The sequence below is a fragment of the Bufo bufo genome, chromosome 5 (genome assembly GCF_905171765.1).
Source record: "Bufo bufo chromosome 5, aBufBuf1.1, whole genome shotgun sequence".
Classification (NCBI taxonomy): domain Eukaryota; kingdom Metazoa; phylum Chordata; class Amphibia; order Anura; family Bufonidae; genus Bufo; species Bufo bufo.
Window position 1 is genome coordinate 46,922,653 of NC_053393.1, and position 26,714 is coordinate 46,949,366.

General features: G+C 42.3%; 1 protein-coding gene across 1 annotated transcript in view; it reads left to right on the plus strand.

The window, feature by feature from the left end:
* The window catches only part of SNTB1 (syntrophin beta 1), a 192,328-nt gene that overhangs the window by 49,291 nt on the left and 116,323 nt on the right, over positions 1 to 26,714 (plus strand). The window contains exon 2 of the mRNA XM_040431997.1: positions 12,654 to 12,870. Coding sequence (XP_040287931.1) covers positions 12,654 to 12,870 — 217 coding nt within the window. The remainder of the gene's footprint in view (positions 1 to 12,653; positions 12,871 to 26,714) is intronic.

Consider the following 26,714-nt stretch of genomic DNA (forward strand, 5'->3'; position numbering starts at 1 on the left):
GTGACATGCTCTGCAGGATGTAGTTTTTTATGTTTCCAGATATTATAGTGGAAGTCTCCTACAGTCAGGGTATCTGGATGGAGCACAGAGCGCAGCTGCTGTACTGTAAATGACACCGTCCATGTTATTAGTAAGTCTGCGAACAGCGAGGTACGGTGCTCCGCACTGATTCCTGCAGCTCCAGCCCCGCTGATCATTTTGATTAAATTTACCACTAAAACTCCTCAGGGCATATTTATTTTTATGGGAATAAACATTTATAAAACTCTCCACAAAGCGGTGCAGCACCTGTGGTTTACAGTGCAGAAAACACTGGATTTCAGCACACTACCATCATAGGGCTGCAAGATACAAAAAATTTAACTCGGGTAGAAAAGCAGAATAAAAAGATATGTATTTGACATAGTATAAGACAATAGCTGCCACTATACTGGCTTCTGTGTAAAATATTATACCTACCATTATACTATCTCCTATATGCAAGAAAATAACTGCTAAATAATACTGCTCCTATTTACAAGAATATAACTACTATAATACTGCTCCTATTTACAAGAATATAACTACTATAATACTGCTCCTATGTACAAGAATATAACTACTATAATACTGCTCCAATTTACAAGAATATAACTATTATAATACTGCTCCTATGTACAAGAATATAACTACTATAATACTGCTCCTATGTACAAGAATATAACTACTATAATACTGCTCCTATGTACAAGAATATAACTACTATAATACTGCTCCTATGTATAAGAATATAACTACTATAATACTGCTCCAATTTACAAGAATATAACTACTATAATACTGCTCCTATGTACAAGAATATAACTACTATAATACTGCTCCTATGTACAAGAATATAACTACTATAATACTGCTCCTATGTACAAGAATATAACTACTATAATACTGCTCCAATGTACAAGAATATAACTACTATAATACTGCTCCTATGTACAAGAATATAACTACTATAATACTGCTCCTATATACAAGAATATAACTGCTATAATACTGCCTCCTATGTACAAGAATATAACTACTATAATACTGCTCCTATGTACAAGAATATAACTACTATAATACTGCTCCTATGTACAAGAATATAACTACTATAATACTGCTCCTATGTACAAGAATATAACTACTATAATACTGCTCCTATGTACAAGAATATAACTACTATAATACTGCTCCTATATACAAGAATATAACTACTATAATACTGCCCCCTTTGTACAAGAATATAACTACTATAATACTGCTCCCATGTACAAGAATATAACTACTATAATACTGCCTCCTATGTACAAGAATATAACTGCTATAATACTGCTCCTATGTACAAGAATATAACTACTATAATTCTGCTCCTATGTACAAGAATATAACTACTATAATACTGCTCCTATGTACAAGAATATAACTACTATAATACTGCCTCCTATGTACAAGACTATAACTACTATAATACTGCCTCATATGTACAAGAATATATCTACTATAATACTGCTCCCATGTACAAGAATATAACTACTATAATTCTGCTCCTATGTACAAGAATATAACTACTATAATACTGCTCCTATGTCCAAGAATATATCTACTATAATACTGCTCCCATGTACAAGAATATAACTACTATAATACTGCTCCTATGTACAAGAATATAACTACTATAATACTGCCTCCTATGTACAAGAATATAACTACTATAATACTGCTCATATGTACAAGAATATAACTACTATAATACTGCTCCTATGTACAAGAATATAACTACTGTAATACTGCTCCTATGTACAAGAATATAACTACTGTAATACTGCTCCTATGTACAAGAATATAACTACTGTAATACTGCTCCTATGTACAAGAATATAACTACTATAATACTGCTCCTATGTACAGGAATATAACTACTATAATACTGCTCCTATGTACAAGAATATAACTACTATAATACGGCTCCTATGTACAAGAATATAACTACTATAATACTGCCTCCTATGTACAATAATATAATTACTATAATACTGCTCCTATGTACAAGAATATAACTACTATAATACTGCTCCTATGTCCAAGAATATAACTACTATAATACTCCCTTCTATGTACAAGAATATAACTACTATAATACTGCTCCTATGTACAGGAATATAACTACTATAATACTGCTCCTATGTACAAGAATATAACTACTATAATACTGCCTCCTGTGTACAAAAATATAACTACTATAATACTGCTTCCTATGTACAAGAATATAACTACTATAATACTGCTCCTATGTCCAAGAATATAACTACTATAATACTCCCTTCTATGTACAAGAATATAACTACTATAATACTGCTCCTATATACAAGAATATAACTACTATAATACTGCTCCTATGTACAAGGATATAACTACTATAATACTTCTCCTATGTACAAGAATATAACTACTATAATACTGCTCCTATGTACAAGAATATAACTACTATAATACTCCCTTCTATGTACAAGAATATAACTACTATAATACTGCTCCTATGTACAGGAATATAACTACTATAATACTGCTCCTATGTACAAGAATATAACTACTATAATACTGCTCCTATGTCCAAGAATATAACTACTATAATACTCCCTTCTATGTACAAGAATATAACTACTATAATACTGCTCCTATATACAAGAATATAACTACTATAATACTGCTCCTATGTACAAGGATATAACTACTGTAATACTTCTCCTATGTACAAGAATATAACTACTATAATACTGCTCTTATGTACAAGAATATAACTACTATAATACTGCTCCCTATGTACAAGAATATAACTACTATAATACTTCTCCTATGTACAAGAATATAACTACTATAATACTGCTCTTATGTACAAGAATATAACTACTATAATACTGCTCCCTATGTACAAGAATATAACTACTATAATACTGCTCCTATGTACAAGAATATAACTACTATAATACTGCTCCTATGTCCAAGAATATAACTACTATAATACTGCTCCTATGTACAAGAATATAACTACTATAATACTCCCTTCTATGTACAAGAATATAACTGCTATAAATCTGCCTCCTACGTATATAATGAATATAGGTGATATATTGAATCCTGTAGGTAAGAATATCTCAGTAGATTTGCTCTTATTTTGTGTAGCAGAGAATTTTGAACCTACCAACCCCGTGAACCTTGAATCTATAAATTGTGCTATCATTCCATGTCCTCCTCATTTGGGAACTTTCACTTGGAACGTTTCACTGTTCTGAGGAGCAGCAGACCCAAGACGTGTTCTACTCTGCTTCTTACTAGGCTTTGGCTGGCACGGTACGCTGGGATCTGTGGTACCTCCGCCACTGGCGAGCTACATGTTAGCTACCTGTGGAATGAAGTTGGTAGATTGCATTGTACGGTAGTACACAGTGATAGTGACATGACTGTGGCAGATAGCGGAGGTTCACAGAGGAGCCTGTCATTCAACATGGTGCCCTGGGGTAATACATTGAGAGGCTCCGCTTTGTTTATTCTTCTGGAGACTTTGTAATGTCGTGCCAACTCTCCTCCATTTATAATTGTCTGCCTTCTAGAAGAATGAGTCCATTGTGCCGAGATACATTCAGTGCCAGCCAAGTGGTGCCATAGATTGTGTCTCCGTGACCCGCTGTTGAGGTCCACGCAATCACACAAAGTTTACTTATGAGGCTGGAGAATGGAAAAGTCTCATTTTTATCACTCATTTTTTGCAGCAGTGGGGAAAGCAAAGTGCTGTAAAAAGCTGAAAAGCAATTCCATTTAGAGGGAACCTGTCACCCAAAAAGTGACCATCATGTCGTTACACAGCAGGGGTATAGGGTCCCAAACCTGCCCACAGCAAACCCATCCGTCCCTGCAAAACACAGTAAGTTAAACTTGAACTTACCAGGAGAAGAGTCTGGGACTCTTCCCCAGCAGCATTGGTCGCATGCACTCTACACCGTCTAAGCTGAGGGTGGTACACCATGCTTCACTGCGCATGCACTGCACATCAGGCACATGCTCAGTGAAGTCAGGTGTATTATTTTTATCTGCGCAGTGTGCATGCAACCATTGCCACTGGAGAAGAGTCCAGGACTCTTCTCCAGACTCCCAGGTATATTTAAGTTTCATTTACTGTTCCTTGCAGGGACAGATTGGTTTGCTATGGGCAGGTTTGGAATCCTGTACCCCTGCCGTATAACAGCATGGTGGTGATTTAGTGGCCCCTAAACCAGGTGAAAGATTCCCTTTAGACCTCTTGCACACGAACGTGTGCGCCCCGTGGTCGTGCTTCAAAATGCGAGCCGCAATGCACAAGCACAGTCCGTGGGGCAGCTGCAGCGGATCGCGGACCCATTCACTTTAATGGGTCCGCGATCCGGCCGTTCCGCAATAAGATAGGACATGTTCTAGCTTTTTGCGGAACGGAAGTACGGGACGAAACCCCACAGAAGCACTCCGTAGTGCTTCCGTAGGGTTCCGTTCCGTGCTTCCGTTCCGCACCATCCTGCATCTCCGGATTTGCGGACCCATTGAAGTAAATGGGTCCGCATCCGTGATGTGGAATGCCCACGGAAGGGCACCCGTGTATTGCGGATCCGCAAATGCGGTCCGCAATACGGCAACGGGGCTCACACGTTCGTGTGCAGGAGGCCTTAAAGGAACATTACCAAATTTTTGGAAAAGCTGGGACACAAGTAATATGGCCTACAGAGGTGAAACGTGATACTCCTGGGCCCCAGGACAAAATATGTAATGAGGCCTGCTAATTAGCTTGTCTTGTTTCTATGTGTCAGAAGTGCCTTGGGGGCCCTCAGGGCTCATGCAGACTACTGTATGTATTTTGCAGTACGCAAAAAAATGGATCCGCAAAATACATGGATGACGTCCGTGTGCATTCCGTATTTTGCGGAATGGAACAGCTGGCCCCTATTAGAACAGTCCTAGCCTTGCCCGTAAGGAGGTTCTATTTTTTTTTGTTTTGTTTTTTGTGTGGAACGGACATACGAAAACGGAATGCACACGGAGTAACTTCCGTTTTTTTTTTGTGGACCCATTGAAATGAATGGTTCCGTATACGGTCTGAAAAAAAACGGAGCGGACACGGAAAGAAAATATGTTCTGCCCCAAAAATGTGTCTGCTCCAAAAATCATTTAGTATACGGTCCGCAAAAAAAAAAATGGAATGGACGCGGAAAGAAAATACGTTCTGCTCCAAATATCTTTCTAAAGAGTGGTGCACATTGGCTCATCTATAAACTTTTTTCTTACATGCTGAACACAGAAAAGGGGTGGGGTCTCACAGAAAGGGGTGGAGCCTTGTCGGAAAGTGGGCAGAGTCTAGGATTCACCATTTTGCGACAAAATTTTGCCACAATTTCGGTGTCTCAAAGTCAGTCAACCAAAAGTGCCTGTCCCTGCACCAGCCGGAGCCCCTGTGATAAATCCGGTGCCGGTCTACACAGCCGGTCTAGGCTTCCGCCATCTACAGGATTAGTATATCTGGGCCAGTGTGTGACAACAGCCTCACTTACTGTAGCTTTTAATGAGAAGCGGAGTGAGGCACAGACCTACCTGTAATACGTCTGCTCTGACTGTCTGCCGCGAGAACCGCCTTTCGCTGCTCCGGTGATACGGTTGATGTGATGGAGCACGGCTTAGATCATCACAGCCTGCCCTAACGTGTGAGAAGCCGAATGGCCTCCTTTCCTCTTCCTTTGACAACGGGAATATAAAAATAGTCTACAAGGAACAGTTCAAAAGCAAAACGATAGACCTAAACTTAGAGAACGAGGAATTCAACGAAAAATGGAATGTGAGATACAATATTTAAAGAATCTAATACCTTTATTATTAACTCTGTAGGTAGGAAAATAGATCTATGATTTTTTTTATCACATATCTAAAATGCTTTGTAAAAGTATTCACCCCCTTGAAAACTCCCTAGATTTGTCTACATTGCAAGAGACATACAGAGTGTGCCAACTGGTGCTACAGCAATGAGGAATGGTGCAACTGCTAATTGGCTACTGATTGATAGGATATGAGATAGATAGATAGAGAGCTAGATAGGTAGAAGATAGATAGATATGAGATCGATAGATAATAGATAGATAGATAGATAGATAGATAGATATGAGATAGATAGATAATAGAGAGATAGATAGAGAGCTAGATATATAGATAGATATGAAATCGATAAATAGACAGATAGATATGAGATAGATATATAGATAATAGATAGAGAGTTCGATAGATAGAAGATAGATAGATATGAGATAGATAGATAGATAATAGATAGATAGAAGATAGATATGAGATAGATAGATAGATAGATAGATTATTGTTAGGGTCCACAATACACAGGCATCGGCCATGTCCTATCGTCTGCGGTGCGAAGACACGGAAACACTTGGAAGCCTTTTTGTAGGCTTTCTGAATGAGCCCTTACTGGGAACATTTAAGCAAGCTGAAGATGAAATGATCGCACACATTTCTTGGCCTCGCTACCAAAGTTACCGTGTAGCCCTTGCCAAATTTTACACATGGAAGAAACTGATAAAAACTTAAATGAGTTGACCCACAAAAATATTCTGTTTTTTCAAACCAGCACCTGGATCTAAATACCTTGCAATTGCATATAAATGTAAGAATTTAGCATAGCCACCAGTATAGTGCCACGTGCTGATTGTTCTGTTCCTTATTTCTCCGTCCCCCTCGGTAACATTGCCAAGGTGGTCGCACATGCTCAGTTCCATCCTCCAACTGCAACCAGCTATATCCACTGTTAGAATCCACTGTGAAAGTTACAGGGAGAAAGTAACAGCTGAAAGGACACAGCTCCCGAACTGTGATAGGGAAAGAGCTGCAGCAGAAAGGACCCACCCCCTAAGAAAGAAAACACACACACACCCTGAACTGCCAGCTTGAACTAAATCCAGCAGAGCAATAAATGGGGAGATCTCTGGATCCATGTAGGGTACAGGGCTGATTCTTGCTTTATTGTCATTTACTCTATACATTGGCATGCAAAAGTTTGTATACCCCTGGACAAAATTATTGCTCCTGTGAACAGTTAAGCAAGTTAAAGATTAAATTATCTCAAAAAGGCATAAAGTTAAAGAGGACACATTCCCTTTGTATTTTAAGCAAAAATATATTTTAGAATTTTTTATCTTTTACATTTTCAAAATTACAAAAAAGGAAAAGGACCTGAAGCAAAACTTTAGGCACCCTGCATGGTTAGTACCTAGTAGCACCCCCTTTTGTAGCCAGACAAGAGCCTTCCAATGCTTGTCTGAGGGATTTCCACCCATTCTTCCTTGCAAAAGTCTTCCAGTTCTGTGCGATTCCTGCACTGTGTTGTATGCACTGCTATTTTGTGAACTGTGATCTTTTGATCTTTTGTGGATTTAGAGGTCTGTTTAGGATCAGTATCTATTTGTAGAAGACATCCTCTTTTCAGCTTCAGCTTTTTTACAGTTGGTATTATGTTTGCTGGAATTTCATTGAATCCATTCTTCCCTCTACTCGTCATATATTCCCCATGCCACTGGCTGCAACACAACCCCAGAGCATGACTGATCCATGCTTAATGGTTGGTGAGGTATTTTTTTCCCTACCTTTGCTCTTTGTGGCCAAATAGTTCTGTTTTGACCTCATTGGTCCACAGGACTTGTTTCCAAAATGCATCAGGCTTGTTTAGATGTTGTATCTGAAGGTCTTTTGCAGTCAAGCGGAGGTTCTTATTTGCCTTTCTAGCAATCTAACAAGCTGATGTCTCAGAATTTTTTCTTGGTCTTCCAGACCTTCTTTTTCCCGGTCTCTCAGACCTTCTCTTAACCTCCGTTCTTCCTGTTTACCACCATTTCTTAATTAGATTTTGAACTGAGGACATGGCAACCTGGAAATTCTTTCCTATCTATTTATAGCCTACTTCTGTCTTGTGGACCTCAACCATTTTCATTTTCAGAGTGTTAGGAAGCTGCTTAGAAGAACCCATTGCTTTTGTTTTTGGGACAAGGTTGAGTCTGGGTAGTTATAAAGCTTAAATTTGCATCACCTGGCCTTTCCTAACAATGATTGTGAACAAGTCTTTACCCTAACCGGCTATTTAAGGTCTGAGACCTTGGTCAAAGTTATCTGGACGCTCAAATCTCCTTGGGTTCCCAAACTTTTGCAAGGTACTCCTTTCCTTTTTTCAATCTAAAATTGTACAAAACTAAAATAATACACTGATGTTGCTTAAAATTTTGAAAAGTGTGATTCATCTTTAACTTTTTGCCTTTTGGAGATCATTTCATCTTCAACTTGCTTAACTGTTTCTATTAACTGTAATTTTGATCAGGGGTGCCCAAACTTTTGCATGCCACTGTAGATACTAGATAGATAGACAGATCCGATAGATATTAGTGGTCAGTGGGGGTCAGTTAGTCTACTTTCACATCTGCCCTTTGTATTCCGGTTTTGAGATCTGGTATAGGATCTCAAAACCGGAGCATAACACTTCCATTCAATTTAATACATCATGATGTATCCGTTCCATTTGGATGCGGTTGTATTAAATTGAAACTGAACAAACCAAATCTGGCACCAAAAATAATGTAAGTCAATGGGTAATGGATAAGAAAACAGATCCGGTAGCATTGACTTACAATGTTTACATTTGTTTTTAGATCCAGTTTGTTTCGCTTCGCAGACCGGACACAAAACGGAGCAAACCGGAACGGAAGACATCCTGATCTGTTTTGACCTCATTGACGATGCATGGGGACAAAACAGAAGCGTTTTGCTCCGGTTTTGAGATCCTCTGACAGATCTCGAAACTGGAATACAAAGTGCAGATCTGAAAGTAGCCTTACTGACCCTCACTGACCCCCAAAGATAAGAGACTTATATCTGGTGCATATCCATGGAATGTCCCATTTAGTGGTCCATTTCAAACCATTTATGGTATCCGTGAATATAGTATTATCGATGCTGCCACTCATTGGCTGATTAATTAATAAGCAATGTGATGAGCGCCTCATGTGAAAGGCCCATTAACTGTCTAAGGCCTCTTGCACACGACCCTATGTCTTTTTCAGTATTTTGCGGTCCGCATAAAATGGATCAGCAAAAATATGGATGACATCCGTGTGAATTCCGTTTTTTGCGGAACGGAACATCTGGCCCCTAATAGAACAGTCCTGTCCTTGTCCGTTATGTGGACAATAATAAGACATGTTCTATCTTTGAATGGGAATACGGAAACGGAAGGCATACGAAGTACCTTCCGTTTTTTTGCAGATCCATTGAAATGAATGGTTCCGTATACGGAATGCAAAAAACGGACCCTGAACGGAAAAAAAAAGGTTTGTGGGCCTTTGTACCGTTGTAACTGGAGCGGGGGATCTGTAAGGTGGGTATAAGTTCTGTTTCACAGCATGTGGAGCCTCTGGGACAGTTCTTTTTTCTTGCCCTGGAACAGGGCACAAAAATAATCCAAATTGTACCAAATAATGAAAACATATGTCAAGGTGGGATATGCAGGTGGGAACCAGACAGTTTCTGGAGCAGTTTAGGTGACTTTCACACTAGCATTTTTACTGGATCCGTCAGGGGTCAGCAAAAACGCTTCCGTTACTGATAATACAACCGGTTGTATTATCTTTAACATTGCCAAGACGGATCCGTCATGAACTCCATTGAATGTCAATGGAGGACAGATCCGTTTTCTATTGTGTCAGAGAAAACGGATCTGTCCCCTTTGACTTGCATTGGGGGTCATGACGGATCCGTCTTGCTCCGCATCCCAGGACGGAAAGCAAACAACAACATGTTACGGTTTGCTCTGCAGTATGGGAACGCAACTAAACGGAACGGAATACATTTTGGAGCACTCCGTTCTGTTTAGTTACATTTTGTCCCCATTGACAATGAATGGGGACAAAACAGAAGCGTTTTTTTTCCGGTATTGAGCCCCTATGACGGATCTCAATACCGGAAAACTAAAACGCTAGTGTGAAAGTAGCCTAAACTAACTTTAACATAACTTTATTAATGTATATTTATTTCTAAGGTTAAAAAGTGGGACATTTAAGGAGAAAAAAGAGACAGAGGGACTTGGGTCAAAAAGAGGGACACTTGGTAGGCATCATGTTCTCAGGTCCCAGCAGAAATGTCATCCACACACTGGACAATGGATGTTCTGTGGAACAGGAGATATTTCTGCACTCAGCTTTTGGCAAGTCTCTCTTGTCTATGATGAAAGATAAAATATATCCTTTGTTTGAGTTCAGCGATGTCGGCCTTAAATGAGGATTTTACATGATTAGAAATGAATAATTTGTGCAAAGAATAAATTTGGTAATTGCCGCTTCCTGAGAAAGTGCACGGCTGGTTACACCTTCGTACTAACACACGGAGACAGAAGAACGGGGCGAGATACAGTACTGTGCAAAAGGGACCTTCTCTAGGGCAAGGTAGTCGAGCTGTGCCTGTAATGAGGCCGAATCAAATTTATGGTTTTATAGATGAGCGAGCAGTTAATATATAAAAAGGTATCACAGGACAGAAATTATGTAGATATCTGTTTATCCATTATCTATCTATCTATCCATTCATTCATTCTATATCTATCTATCTATCTATCTATCTATCTATCTATCTATCCATTCATTCATTCTATATCTATCTATCTATCTATCTATCTATCTACAAACACAGATAAAGCAGCAGCACAGTTAGACAGCATGAATAGGGTGCAAATCCTCAGGGAAAGCAGGCGTCTTTTCCACTGTATAATAAATCCAAAAAACAAAGCAGCACTCCAACTTCAGGTGAAAAGGTGATGACCCAATTTATTTCCCAGGCAATGTTTCGGCCCTCTCAATGAGGCCTTTGCCTTGCTTGACAAAGGCTTTATTGGGAGTGGGCTGAAACGTTGCCTGGGAAATAAATTGGGTCATCACCTTTTCATGAAGTTGGAGTGCTGTTTTTTGGATTATCTATCTATCTATCTATCTATCTATCTATCTATCTATCCATTCTATATATATCCATCCATTCTATATCTATCTATCCATCCATTACCTATCTATCCATCCATTACCTATCTATCTGTCTATCCATCCATTACCTATCTATCTATCTATCTATCTATCTATCTATCTATCCATCCATCCATTATCTATCTATCTCATATTTATCTATCTCATATTTATCTATGTATCTGTCTATTTATCTAGCTCTGTCGGTGCCACCCACATTCGATGAGCAGACTGTGGGCGCTCAGGCTGTACCGGCTCAGGATCTGTTGGTCTCTGGGGTTGGGTAGTTTGTCCAGATATGGGACCAGTTTGTACACCCTCTGTAGGCTCTCATATATTTTCAGCTTCTGTAATGTTCTTATGTCCTTCCTCCAGACGCTAAAATATTCCTCTTTGCCCTTGTGTATCTTCTGGATTGCACCTTTTGTCAGGCTGGACAGGTTAGTGGCTTGCTTGGGCTGGGTTCAGGTGAATTGCTTTAGGATTCCTGCTTTTCATTTCATCTTTGAAATGATGGGCTGAGTCCACATGGTGCTGAATTTCTCCAGGATTTCCAGGTTGTCGCTGCTGGAGATAGCAGCAGAAGGCCATTTCACTTCAGTGTCATGGAGGGTGAGACCTGGTGCCGATGAGGACTCCAGAGCCACCACCAGCTCATTGATGTAGATGTTGAAGAGGGTTGGACTGAGGCTGCAGCCCTGTGTTCAGATCTACTGGAAATACTGTAAGCCGTTCTCCCATTTACCCTCCCAGCATTTGCTATCAGTGAAGGAACTTCTGATGACATCATATTTTTTTCGCCCTACTTGGCTCTCCAGAAGTTTCAGGAATAGCCCGGGTGCCACACTGAGTCGAAGGTCTTAAAGTCCACAAAACAGGCATAGATCTTTCCGTGCTTTGTATTGTGGTGTAGATGTGGCCCATGGTGCCATGGTTTGGCATGAAGCCTGCTTGGCTTTTATTGAGGACATTATGCTGGGTGAGGAGCTGCTGCTGACAAATATCGCTTGGTAGTTGGCTGGGTCGTACGTGTCCCTGCTCTATCTATCTATCTAGATATTAAATAGATAATGGATGGATGGATGGAAGGATGGATATCTATTTGAAAAAAAGATTCCATAGAGAGAACCGAAACGTCGCGTCTGGTGTAATAAACACACTACTTATTTTTGGAAGTGCCATGGAATTTTTTATTTATAGATAGATACCGTAGATACTATAAATATTCCTTAATAGTGTGACTGGCAAAGACTTGACATTGCAAACCTCCCTCAGAATAGCAGTGTCTGATTTATTTTGCGTCTCACCATCATAGTCACTAATTCCTCGTTCCTTTTGATCATATTACTAGACTCTTACTTATTACATGGAGAATACATAATATACAGAAGATGAAAAGACTCCTTTGAAGTAAATCACCACAGGAAAAAAAAAGACAAGGCCTTTCCAGGCTAAGCCAGAAGCAGCTTGTAAAATAGGGATGGTAGTTTGTATGGGTGCTGCATCTACTGTATATACAGTACTTGTTGGGGGATGTATAGTAATTGTAGTCTTTTATGTGTTTTGCAGTAAAGTACATGCGAGAGGCCACTCCTTACGTGAAGAAAGGATCTCCAGTATCAGAAATCGGATGGGAGACTCCTCCTCCTGAATCCCCACGGCTGGGAAATTCATCAAAGTGTCCGCCATCACCTATTTCCCTGCCCAGTTATGGAGACCGGAAAACCATTCCACTCAAGATGTGCTTTGTGACAAGGAACCTGACCATTCCTGATCCAGAGAGCAGGTAAATAGGAGCAGATCACTCCCATTAGGCTTCAGGTTGGAGTAGGTGCTTATTGCCACCCCCAGTAAGGGTGGGGGAAAGGATGTGACAACTGCTATGGTTATTTGTCTGGTTGAGAAAATGAGTTGTCACTTTTAAAGGGTCTTTCCAACCATAGATATTTATGGCGTATCCACAAGGTAGGTGAAGACCCCACTTATTTGAGGAACAAGCTTAGGCTCACTTTCTCCATTTACCTCTATGGGAGTTAATTAAGTAGCCTGGAGGAATGGAAGGGTCCCCATGTATCAGATATTTACATGTCTATGGTTTGAAGACCTCTTCCTTACCAGTCACAGTCACATGTATGGGTGTGTGGCTGTGCATCCATATATGTCACTGTGCCTGGTATGGAAGTGAAGCCTCATTGAAGGCAGAGACTTTTGTTATAAGCAAGTGCTCTGCAAAAGTTCATTTCCACTCCATTTGCAGGAGTTTACATGGGACTGCAGGCATCCTATTCCTAGCAGCTTGCATTTTCCCTTTTCCTGCCTGTAGGTTCACTGTATATGTTTTTAAACCTCCTCAGTCAGTAATGTTTTTTTAACGGACAGTGAGTGTGTACCCACTGTGCCAACTAACCTGTTTGGCTTTGGGCTAAACCTAAGGGTGTTGCCCTAGTATTCATCCTTTAACCCCTATACAGTGATCTGGACTTCGCTGTAGGGAACCAACCAAGCCACTGCCTCCTGGAATAGTCCTGGTATAGTTGGCTACTGACCCGCGGGGGTTAGAGACACTGGTGCTAAGCACCAAAGAATCAGCCATCACTCTTAGTCAGGAAACATGCTGAGGTCAGGGCAGGCAGAGATTGTGTGTACTGAAGAGACTTATGCGAAGTCAGGGCAGGCAGAGTTTGTGCGTATTCAAGAGACAAATCCGAGGTTAGGGCAAACAGAATAACAGGGTCGATAAACAGGCAGATATTCGATACAGGGACAGACAAATTGAATAAATACACCACCGCTGGCTAACTACAGGACTAGGAATCTAAAGCTCAGGCACCTTCCCCCTGGGGAAGGTGCATTAAATACTCAGAGGCAGCCAGACATAAGCTGAGGCAGATTTTAGACATGCGCGACCTTTAAAGCAGGCCTGGAGACCTTCCCGAGGGAATGCAGGCCAAAGCTGAAGACACCAGAAGCTAGGACCACCACCACCAGGAGAAGGAAGGCTAGTGGAATCAGTCCACCAGGCAATTAGAGGGACCGTTTGGGTGAGCAGCGAGGTGCCCGTGCCTGCAAGGAGAAACAGATCAGCGATGGGTACGGGAAACCAACAGTTAATAGTAGAAAAGGGAAATGAAGCTGCAGCTTTGCATCTCTGAGACTTCATGCTGTGAGAGGGGAGAGGAAGCAGCAGGGAAATTCATTTGATTGGTTCAGAGCACACTGCATGGATCTGACATCATACCAGTTTAAGCCTGCCCACTGAGCAGGCATGGAGAGAGAAAATGTATATTTACATAGAGATAGAGAAGGAAAAAATTCCCAAAATATGCAGTTTACACATAACAATTCTGGCTCTGCTACATTTAGTACACATTTAGAGCTAGCATCATCATGATAAATGTGTTACAGGAAATATTAATTTTATGTAAATAAAAACAATGTGGTCATGGGGCTTGGGAAGGCTATATGCATATGTATATTACATTGAGGGTCAGTATAGGGCACTATTATCCAGGAAATATATGTTGTGTATGATAAAAGGCAATGCACAGCAGAGGTTTGATGCTTCTGTATGATAATGAGGACAGCAAAGGAATATATCAAATGTACACAGTACATCACTGTAGACAAGAGAGGCAGGCAATGAGTCCAAAGGCCAAATATGATGTGTTAATGACTAAAAAGTAAGCATGTATAATAAATCGATATGAGATGAGACATTAGGGTTACACAGACACACAGTTCATCGGCTGAATAGGTTAAAGGGGTTCTCTGTTTGGGGAACCTTTTTTGTGGGCCTGTTTACATCCTCATCTGGCTTCTTTTTGGTAAGTCGCACCAGCTTTGCAGCCTAATGAATCATCTTTAGGAGGACTTGAAGTGGAATTTATTTCTTTATAAATCCCACCCACAAATATAGGCCACACCCAAAGACAATAAAAGACAACCCATTTCATAATGGCTTGTAGGATTGGATGACTTAAAGGGTTTATCCCATGACTAATGTAAAAAATCAGACATCATATAGTATATAAAAATGTATTTCTAACAAAGCTTGAACCAGCCCTGTACCTCACATGGATCCAGAGATCTCCCTATTCATTGCTCTGCTAGATTTATATCAAGCTGGCAGCTCAAGGGGAGTGTCTTTTTGCTGCAGCTCAGGGGCGTGTCTCAGCTCTCCCTATCACAGCTCTGGGGGCGTGTCTCAGCTCTCCCTATCACAGTTCTGGGGGCGTGTCTCAGCTCTCCCTATCACAGCTCAGGGGGCGTGTCTCAGCTCTCCCTATCACAGCTCAGGAGGCAGTTGAAGAATGAAACTGAGCATGTGCGACCTTCTCAGTGAGCAGGACAAAGAAATAAGAAAAAGACAAACAGTAGGTGGCGCTATACAGATACATTTAATTGAAAAACTCATTGGGTATTCAAAATTTCTAATAAGGGCTCTTTCACACCTGCGTTATTGTCTTCCGGCATAGAGTTCCGTCGTCGGGGCTCTATGCCGGAAGAATCCTGATCAGGATTATCCTAATGCATTCTGAATGGAGAGTAATCCGTTCAGGATGCATCAGGATGTCTTCAGTTCCGGTACGGAACGTTTGTTGGCCGGAGAAAATACCGCAGCATGCTGCGCTTTTTGCTCCGGCCAAAAATCCGGAACACTTGCCGCAAGGCCGGATCCGGAATTAATGCCCATTGGAAGGCATTGATCCGGATCCGGCCTTAAGCTAAACGTCGTTTCGGCGCATTGCCGGAGCCGACATTTAGCTTTTTCTGAATGGTTACCATGGCTGCCGGGACGCTAAAGTCCTGACAGCCATGGTAAGTGTAGCGGGGAGCGGGGGAGCAGTGTACTTACCGTCCGTGCGGCTCCCCGGGCGCTCCAGAGTGACGTCAGGGCGCCCCAAGCGCATGGATCACGTGATCGCATGGATCACGTCATCCATGCGCATGGGGCGCTCTGACGTCATTCTGGAGCGCCCCGGGAGCCGCACGGACTGTAAGTATACCGCTCCCCCGCTCCCCGCTCCTACTATGGCAACCAGGACTTTAATAGCGTCCTGGGTGCCATAGTAACACTGAAAGCATTTGGAAGACGGTTCCGTCTTCAAATGCTTTCAGTACACTTGCGTTTTTCCGGATCCGGAGTGTAATTCCGGCAAGTGGAGTACACGCCGGATCCGGACAACGCAAGTGTGAAAGAGGCCTTAGATGCAAAAGTATTCAGATCCAGGTGCTGGTTTGAAAACTGTAGAATATTTTTTGTGCTCTCTACTTAAGCAGTGACCCATAGTTATTGTGTCCCACCCGTGATTAGACAATGAATTGTGTCAACAGATGGGAAGGGATGTGGCAGCATAGTATGGCATCATAAATCCTGTTTTGGAGAAGAGGAGATAGCACATGTGCAGAATGCACAGTCCGTCCCATTGTCTGCATCTAAGAGCTTGCATTAATACGTCTCATGCAGGGCTGGATCAAGGTTGGTGGTGAAAAATGTGTCTAAGCCAATCTGCATGGAAACATACAGCGGCCATACACCAGGTGGACTGGGAACTCAAAGTGGCCCTGGAAAGAAACCTAAAAGTGGCCCAATGTTGTAGGCAGGTCCAAATTTACAGAAGGTGGAGCAACACAAGAAGGTAGGGATAACAGAAGGAGGCAGGGCCACCAATGCCTTGTGCAGAACAAAATACCTTGCTTGCAGAACCAAATAACACAGAGCAGCGCAAAATCTTCCTGCTGCAGTATTTAACTGTATCATTATCCTGAGGAGAGTGATACAGTTGAGTTCAGGAGGGCACCTGAGGTCGCTAGACAGGTGCCAGGTGCATAAGTACCTGCTCCTAGCATTTATTGATGCTGAGAGCATCAGATCATTATGTACAGTACCTGGCCAACGACCCTGTAAGGTCTATGGCCTGTCCACCTCTGCGGTACACATTAGATGTATGATGGCAGAACCCACTGATGTCAATAGAACTTGACAACACTGTAGTCCTGGTATATTGTAGATGGTATGCTGACTTGCTGCTGGAGGGACATGAGTGGTGGAGGTCCCTAAGTGATGGCCAACGGCCCCTTTTATGCTCTTCTGGAAACTACTGTTGGTCTGTGATCTACCAGATGTAATGTACTCGCCTCACCTGGTGAACAAAGAGATATGCCAGATGGTATATACATACAGCAAACAGCCTCTTGTCCAATCTAAAGTGCCATAATTAAAATGTCAACACACTAACATTAGTGCCCGTTATGTGTCTATTCCCTGGTTACAATTCTTTCCAACATTTAAAAACTAACAATTGGGACATGTAAGCCCCGCTCCTTGGGCCACCCCAGAATGCCCACAAAATGTTCACTTTTGGATGGGCCTTGCATAAGCCCCGGCCCTTCCCCAGCAGGAATGTCCAAACAGAATCGGTACTGTAGGCAAGTATCAGTTACGCTTGTTGTACATCTGCTAGTCCTAGTACTCCACCTGGCTCATATGGCTCTTCTTCTGAACCACTCCATGTTGTATCACTTACTTGGCTCATCTGGCTGTGCTCCAGAGCTTCCCTCCATTGTAACTTATATAGAGGTATAACTTGAAGCTCCTGGGCCCCAGTGCAAGAAGGCCCCCTGTCTACCCGTCTACCATATGCCTTTGGGCCCCATCAGACAACTTGGCCGGGGTGCGAACTCAACTTCTGCACCCTCCTCTGCACCTGACCATCTACATGGTTCCACTCAACCTCCATTACCAGACATTTGGATCTACTGACTACACCTACATCTCCTGTTCTGGACTTCCTGACCACACTTCTATTCCCCCCATCTCCCTAAGATACTGTTCACAAGACGGTTTTTCATTTGTCCATGCCCATGGCAACCATATCTCCAACTACTCCCATTTGGACTAACTCCCCTTTGGCTAAATAGTACCCAGCTAGGGGCACACAAGTCCTGGGGCCAGCTGTGTACCTCAACTCTAACCAAAGTCGAGAAGAAAGGGTTCTGTAGGTGAAATTGCGCCATCCGGTTGGTTCTTTAGCTGTTTCTCACAGTTATTAGACCTCTACAGAGAAATTTGAGTAACCTAAGTGACCACCTCAGTCTCAGCATAGCACCTTTTGGAGAACCAGGGGCTGGTTTCCTCCACACAGAGAGTCAACACAACAATGACTTTGGGGTGAATGACCCCATATAAGCCGTCCAACTATTCTGAATCTAAATGTGGGACATCAAGACATCCACCAGTATATCTCAATGCAATTTCCTGGCAGCAGGCCATGAAGGCTTCCAACCGCTCAGACCATCTTATAAGTAAGATTATTCCCATAAATCTTTTTGGCAACATCTAATATTAAAAATTCCTAAGCAGGGCAAGGACCTTCCAATCCCTCCTGGCACACAGAAGTAGCTCCCGTGCCATGCTACCCATTACTTTACCTTTCAGGGACTGTTCTTGCCTTCAGTCCTTGGCATATGACACTTTTATAATAAAGCAGAGGTAAACATTGTTTCATTAGTAATTACTTTGACCTACTTCATAATACCAGAGGCCCCGGAGAGGAAGCAGCATGAGTTATATTAACATTGCTAAAATATTCGATTCTCTCCACGTGGCCATTATTTTTTTTTAAATAAAATAGTCTCTGGCCCCACGGAGGCCATTTAGATTTACTTAGCATTCTTTCACAAGTTTAATTTTAATCCAAGTAACGAGAAGGAACACTAATCATACCAAGAAAGTTAATCTGCCCAGAAAATCAAGGAAAATATCAATTTACGTCTGGGACCTACATGAGAAATTTGTCATTTTCTGTCATTAAGAAGATGTTGTTGCGTCTCTTGTGGCTTCTTGGTTTTAATTAAAGGGAATGTGTCATTAGAAAATAACCTTCTTGTTATTAATTAACCCTTAGGATAACAGAGGTTTTTTCGTTTTTGCGTTTTCATTTTTCTTCCCTGTTTTCCTTGAGCCATAACTTTTTAAAATTTCCGGTCACATAGCTGTATGAGGGCTTATTTTTTGTGGGACAGGTTGTACTTTCTAATGCCACCATTAATTATGGCATAAAATGTAGTGGGAAGTGGTAAGAAAATTCCAAATGGGGTTGAATAAAAAAAAAAGCAATTCCTCCACCGTTTTACTGGTTTTGTTCCCACGGCATTTCGTTTACATCAAAACTGCCCTTCATTCTCTGGGACAGTACGATTACAATGATACCCCATATGTGTAGGTTTTTTATGTCTAAATAGTGCAAAAAGAAATTTAAACTTTGATAAAAAACTTTTTTTTTTTTTTTTTGCATCACCATATTCTGACCCCCATGTACGACGCTGGTAGCGAAGGAGTTAATCATGTTTTTATTTTGCACATAAATTTGTTATTTTTGTTGATCTTTGTTTTCATTTTCTATTTCACTATCTATATAAAAAATAAAATAAAATTGCGCAGTTTTCACACTGCCCACTAGACTTAATAATATGCTGACACTTCCTGTTCTGTACAGATCACTTTGCAGTAGCCATCTCGTTATCATCACAGGCAGGATTACAATGACAGGTAACACCTCTGTATAAATAACACAGGACCCACCATTCACAATAGGTGATATCACAGCCAGGGGCGTAGCTATAGGGGGTGCAGAGGTAGCAGTCGCTACTGGGCCCAGAAGCCTGAGGGGGCCCAAAGACCCTTGTACCACATAAGAAGACACCGCTATTATAGAAAGCGCATGCTGGCCAAGTTACACCTCTGGCTGGAGGGAAGGGTGTTAGGTCAAGAATTTGGCATGGGGAGGGGGGGTGCCGTTTCAATTTTTGCCTCAGGCAGCACAAAGGCTTTGTGCTTCCCTGCCCCTGGCCACAAAGGGGGGCCCAAGCTGAACTCTTGCACCAGGGTCAATCAGCCTTTAGCTACGTCCCTGATCACAGCTTATCTGCTCCCCTCCTGACCTCTGCACAAGTCACAGAGCATGCCTAAAAAAAAACTCTCCCATAGATGTCAGTGAGGTCCCTTCCTGTCCATTGTGTCTATGGGCCATGTGACTACTGTCTAAGAACAGGAAGTCTTGACTTTTAGCTCTAGTGGCCAGTTCCAAAACTACAGGAGTTTAGTATATTTTTTAAAAATAGATTGGGACATAGATTTTTTTTTTTTAAATCACCAAAAATTTGTTAAAAAATGTTTAAAATAAAAGCTTGATTTAATCAATAGGTCATTTGGTGACATGTTCCCTTTAAGTCCTTTCCAAGTATTTAGCTATTTAGAAAATTAGGTCAATAAAGCCGGTTAGAGGCTCCTTCATAAATAATGCAGGCTTATTTGGATATTACCATACTTCCCTCACCATAAGATGCACCTAGGTTTTAGAGGAGGAAAATAAGAAAAACTCATATCAGATCCCCAAATCAGACTCCCATTCCTCATGACACTTCAGATCAGACCCTCATTCCTCATCAGACCTTATTTCAGATCCCCTAATCAGACCCCATTCCTCATGGCACTTCAGATCAGACCCCTATTGCTCATCAGACCTCAGATCAGAGCCCCATCAGAGATCAGACTCAGATCAGACAGCCATTCCTCATCAGACCTCAGAATAGACCCCTTCAGACCTCAGATCAGACATAGAATAAATAAATGAACTTGCCTCTCCTGCTCAAGATGGCACTGCCACTCCTAGATCCAGCGCACCCTTCCTGCACTCACCGCTCCCTGGTATTCTGCCGCTGCCTCACTGTTGTGCGATATCAGGTCACAGTACAGGCGCTGGCAGAAGAAGCAAAGGGAGTAGTAAGTAACAGCCAGCTTAAGGAATGTTGTATTCACCGCTCTCCTGTCCTACAGTGTACTAGTGAGCACACCCATAATGGAAGCGTACACTATTATTCGCTTCATAATACACACTTCCATTTACCCCCCTCCCCCCCACATTTGTGGGGGAAAAATGTGTCTTATGGCGCAGGAAATATGGTACTTAAAGGTAATGTGTCACCAGATAAACCAGACACAAAGCCTTTTAGGGCTAGATTAGCTGAATGTAATGATAACTTTCACTTTGCAATCTGTTGCTTCAATCTGGAGAAGAAGAAATGCTCAATTGCATATACCGGTAGATTAAAAGTAAAGTGCACTGAGGGCGGGCCCAAGCCACTCGGTGCACCCTTGCTCCTCCTGCTTCCTTTGTCAGGCTCTCCCTCTTCTTCCTGATTGCCAGGGCCAAGTTCCTGTATAGTCATCTCACCTGTCCATCAAGGAGAGGAAGGGGCTGGCACTATTTGCTCTATATAAAAAGCAAATAAAATATAACGAAGGGCCTACAGTAACGTTCCGCAGATATACTCCACTTAGCAATGGCACATACAAACCAAACTATGTGAAGCAAAAACTTACAAACAGTGATTCTGTTCCTTCACTGAGTACAGGAAGCGGCCGTTAGCTTGTACATAGCCGTCTTCCTATTTTTGGCAGCGGGGAGCTTGTTACAGGCAGCTGTAAGATCGATGAGCATCTCCTGAGAGGCAGCTGCGGTCCAGATGTGGTACACAAAGAGCGCTGACCTTTCTGTCAGTCAACAGAACAAGCCTTGTGTACTTGGAGATCATTTAAGGAAATCCAGGCTGCCATAAATAGCTGCGATGGCTGTAGGGCGCGCAGAATTAAGCTTTTCGATCGGCTTAACCCCTCTGGTGCCAAAGAGAAATTAGTTGTAATTTACGCAGTGGTTTGGAGAGAAATGTTTTATACACTTGCTACAGAATTAAAACTTGATTTTGTATCATAATCCAAAATGTATCTAGTAACCACCACCATCCTGACAACCCTATATGCTCTATAAGAGGATATTGAGGTCATAGAAGGGGAGCTCTGTCTAAAAGGGTCGGAGGGACTTATTATTAATGATTTATTTATTTATTTATTATTTATTTAATTATGTATATCTTTAGGATAGGTCATCAATATCAGATCAAGTACCAGCCATCTACCAATCAGCTGCTTGCAGAACCCAGTGTAGTACCCTAGACCTGTGGGTACTACAACTTTGTATATAGTTTTGTATTGTTTTATATTATATCATTATGTATTTTGTATTGTATTATGTGGCCATATCTACCATTTAAGATATGGAGGGCAAGGGTTAACCAGGAATAGGGCTAACCACCCTGTTCCTCCTCTCTTGGTAGGAGTGGGCTGGTCCTGCTTCCTGCCCGAAGGGGGAGTTCCTGTGAAGACGTAGTGTAGAGAGGAGGCACAAGTCAGGGCTCCTGCTCCTGGAAAGGATTCTCCAGAGAGATCAATCATTATTCTGCCTCAAGTGAAACCTTGAGAAGCTAGACCTCAAGGTGAACTGCTACATTTAGCATCTATAGACTCTGCTGTGTGGTGAGGGACTACGGCTAAGACACCCATCACCAGACTACCACTAGGCCAGTAGTACATAGTGCTAAACTGCAGCCATTTAATCTGCCTCCATATCCTTACTGGTGCCAAAGAACTGCACATGGAAACTGCTGCTATCAAATGTATTCCAAGTTCTATGTTGCACTTAGTAAAAAAAAGTATGTTACATTTAATTCTTGCCTCATCCTTCAATGCCTAATTTCTACTACACAGATCACCAGGGACAAACGGCCTTAAAGAGTACACCGTGACATAACACTTCATCAGGGCCTGCCACTCCCATCCTCTGCACCAGTGCCTCCAAGGCTCGCTGTGCTGGCACTGGAAGTATACAGCTCTATCTGTAGTTTTCATGGCTAGTTACTCCACTGTTTACTTGAGCAGGAGCAGCGCTGCAGTAACCGGCCGTGGCCACTACAAAGTGGATAGCGCTGTATACTTCCAGTGCCTGCTATTGTCCCGAAGCTAGTGCACACAGCTGCCGGGAGTCAGACCCTGCCAGTCTGCTATTGTTGACCTAACTTGAAGTTCTCGAGAACCCCTCTAGGGTTGGGTCCAATATGAAAGAGGTTGAATGAGACAACCCCTTTAAAGAGGACCTGTGACGCTCTCCTGACATGTAAACTCCTATAAATAATGTACCAACCAAATATAATATAAAATACAAATTTTATTGAAGACATCATGATAAAAAGAAATATCTCACAGTCTACAATTGGTCAGTAATATATAAAAATGTAATGTAAATTAATAAAAAAATAAGATGTAAGATAAGAAATTCATACCCAAGTGAATGACTAAATCACTGAAACCAAGTCACATAGAGAACAAAAGTAATACCAAGTAAAGCAGAGTCACATAGTAAACGAATATAATACCTACCGCAGACCGGCTGGAAGCCAACGCGTTTTGCCATTGGCTTCTTCAGGGCCCCTAAAGAAACCAATGTCGAAACACGTCCTTAAAGGGGTGAGACAATGGGGGCGCTAGGATATGCCCCATTGTTTGATAGGTGCAGTCCCGCCGCTGGGACCCGCACCTATCTCCTAAACGGAGCTCGGAAAGTGGTGGAGGGCGCACTGCACATGCACAGCTGCCCTCCATTCATTTCTATGAGAGAACGGAGCGGCCCAAAGTGGTGGCTAGAGGACTCCGGTCCGGCCACCACCAAGCGTTCTCCCCATACAAGTGAATGGGAGCGCACTGTCCATGACCGGCCACCGCTCCTATTCACTTCTATAGGCCACACGGAAGTAGCTGAGCACTCAGCCCAATTTAAGCTGGTCCTGAAGAGGTTAAAACCACTTGCTTAAATAAAAAAATAAAATAATAATTCCTTTTGCAGTGGCAGCGGGTCAATATGTGCTGCAGTAGAGCTTCAGACATGTTACAGAGTGGGCAGTAATTGAAATCCCGCCATCAGTGACGAGACAAGATCTAGTGGCTTCCTAGGGAAGGATGTGAAACCGCTGCTGTCTAGGCCTCAGATAATCATATGGGGCCACTAAGTGTCTGCCGGGTTTGATGATATTAAATCCATTAAATAAACAATAGAAAAGCAAATAATGAGGATTTCATGTTGAAGCTGGAAAAGAAAATGTTCAGTTTTAGCCAAGTTGCCGAGTAAATACATATGAAATTTTAGATCTATGGAGGCACCATAGGGACCCATAGTAGTCTGTAGGTTTCATGCAGCTCAGAGTTGTAATATGCTCATGTGCAGGAAGCCTTATGAGTTGGAAAAAGCTGAATTGTTGCAGCCCTTGTGGCCTAGTAGCATGGGACTGACTAACCGGCTGTAGTGTGTGAGCCTGGGGAGACCTCTAGGCCGATCAGCCATGTTTTTTCCATTGGGGAGAGCGGAATAGGTCGCTGCCAGACTCCTTTTGCCGTGGACTTATTACCCTTGGTACCAAAAAAATCGGGTATGTTGTAATCTAACATATCCGATCCTTCATTCCCCCGACATCTGTTTTCTGGAGGGAGTCAGGAATCGTAAAAAGCAAACCAAAAACTGCAGGTTCACTCAACTATTACATACTTATCAATGCTGTAGCTTGTATATTTTGGGTATGGAAGTGCCGCAAGCCCTGGAGGACAGAGGCGGAGGATGGGAGTGGTAGTGGCTCTGGCAACAGTTAGGGCTCATGCACACGGCTGTTGCCTGGCCGTGCCTGTATTGCAGCCCGCAAACAGCGGGTCCGCAATATACAGGCACCAGCCATGTGCACACCATAACCATAACAATACCTCCGTACCACAGAAATGTCGTGCAAGCACTACTTTTTTGAGGTACCAACGGTTGGCTGCGGACAGCAGCGGGCAGCACGGTGGCTCAGTGGTTAGCACTGGTGCCTTGCAGCGGTGGGGTCCTGGGTTCGAATCTGACCAAGGACAACATCTGCATGCAGTTTGTATGTTCTCCCCGTGTTTGTGTGGGTTTCCTCCAGGTTCTCCAGTTTCCTTCCACACTCCAAAGACATACTGATAGGGAGCTTAGATTGTAAGCCCCATTTGGGACAGCCCCATTTTCACATGCTAATGTGAAATATAGTAGCGCTATATAAGTGCATAAAATAAATAAAATGCGGATCGAGGACCCCATTCAAGTTAAAGGGTTCGCCACCGCAGACGGCGGCCACACAGTTGTGCCCGTGCATTGGGGACCTTGTTACAGTGGTAGTCCTCAGACTGATACTCCCTAAGGCTGGGCAGTGACAGGAGGGCGCACCCTTTCTTCACTTGGGGCACATCCTGATGTTGGGGATCCTGCCTTATGGTAGTTGGGGTGCCCTTGGTGTAATGAGTGTTGTATGGGTGCAAGGCACAATGTGTAGGTGCAGTGACTGGTGTTGGAGTCAGTAACCAGGCTAGTTGTAGAAAGTAGATGTCTCTCTTTACTGAAGTTCAGAATGGAAGTTGTAGTACATCCAATGGTATCAAACACAGTTCCGAACAATTCAGTGCAACTTTTCCTAGATAGGGATGTATGGATATAAGCAAGTATGAGGATTGTAGTACTTCTTCCCTCTACCTCTCCAAAGTCTCTTTCTGCGGAATCTAAGACTGGCAGTAAGGTTCTTGTAAACCTGTCTGTAATTCCCAGCTCAGGGACTCAGGATTAAGAGACAACTTGGCCAGGACTGTCTGAAAGGTGTATCAGCAATGTCCTTCTTTATCAGCCTTAAATACACTACTGACTGACTCGAAGGCCTCTTTCACACGACCGTATGGCTTTTTCAGTGTTTTGCGGTCCATTTTTCATGGATCCATTGTTCCGTTTTTTGTTTCCGTTCCGTTTTTCCGTATGGCATATACAGTATACAGTAATTACATAGAAAAAATTGGGCTGGGCATAACATTTTCAATAGATGATTCCTCAAAAACGGAACGGATATGGAAGACATACGGATGCATTTCCGTATTTGTTTCGTTTATTTTGCGGACCCATTGACTTGAATGGAGCCACGGAACATGATTTGCGGGCAATAATAGGACATGTTCTATCTTTCAACGGAACGGAAATACGGAAACGGAATGCATACGGAGTATATTCATTTTTTTTTTGCTGAACCATTGAAATGAATGGTTCCGTATACGGAATGCAAAAAGCGGGCCGTAAACAGAAAAAAAAAAAAACGGTTGTGTAAAAGAGGCCTAACGCACGGCCATGCAGATTCTGGATCTTCTAGTTCTTTCTTCCTCTCTCTTTTCCTGGAGTGATGTAAAGTATAGATAGCTTTCGTGATGCAAAGCTCCAAGGAGTGAGCACATGTATCCCCTCTCACTTTTTATCCTACACTGAACTAGGAGCAGACCTAATGCCATCAACTAGCTTTCTACAAGAGCAGAGTCAAGATAGTTAACCCTGACTGATCCATACAGAGCTATGCTGGGTTATACAATATATCAGAACATTATACAACAAGAAACAATTTGCAAGTACAATATTCTGGGGCATTACAAAAACCCCACCAGAGAACACCCCAAAGCCATCTAGGACCATCCAGTTATGGGTGGGATTTACATAAGAACTGCCCATTTTTAGCATAGCAGAGCCCAAATTTGCCAGGACTGCCTCTGAAAATTAGGGACAGTCCTTATAAATTTGCGAACTTTGGCAACTATGCTATTATCTAGCTTGAGGGGGTTTTCCGGTTTGCATCAGCATCCTTTAAAATAATCCTTTATGAAGGTCGCTGTAATTTTATAATGTATTTCTTTTGCCTTTATTGCTC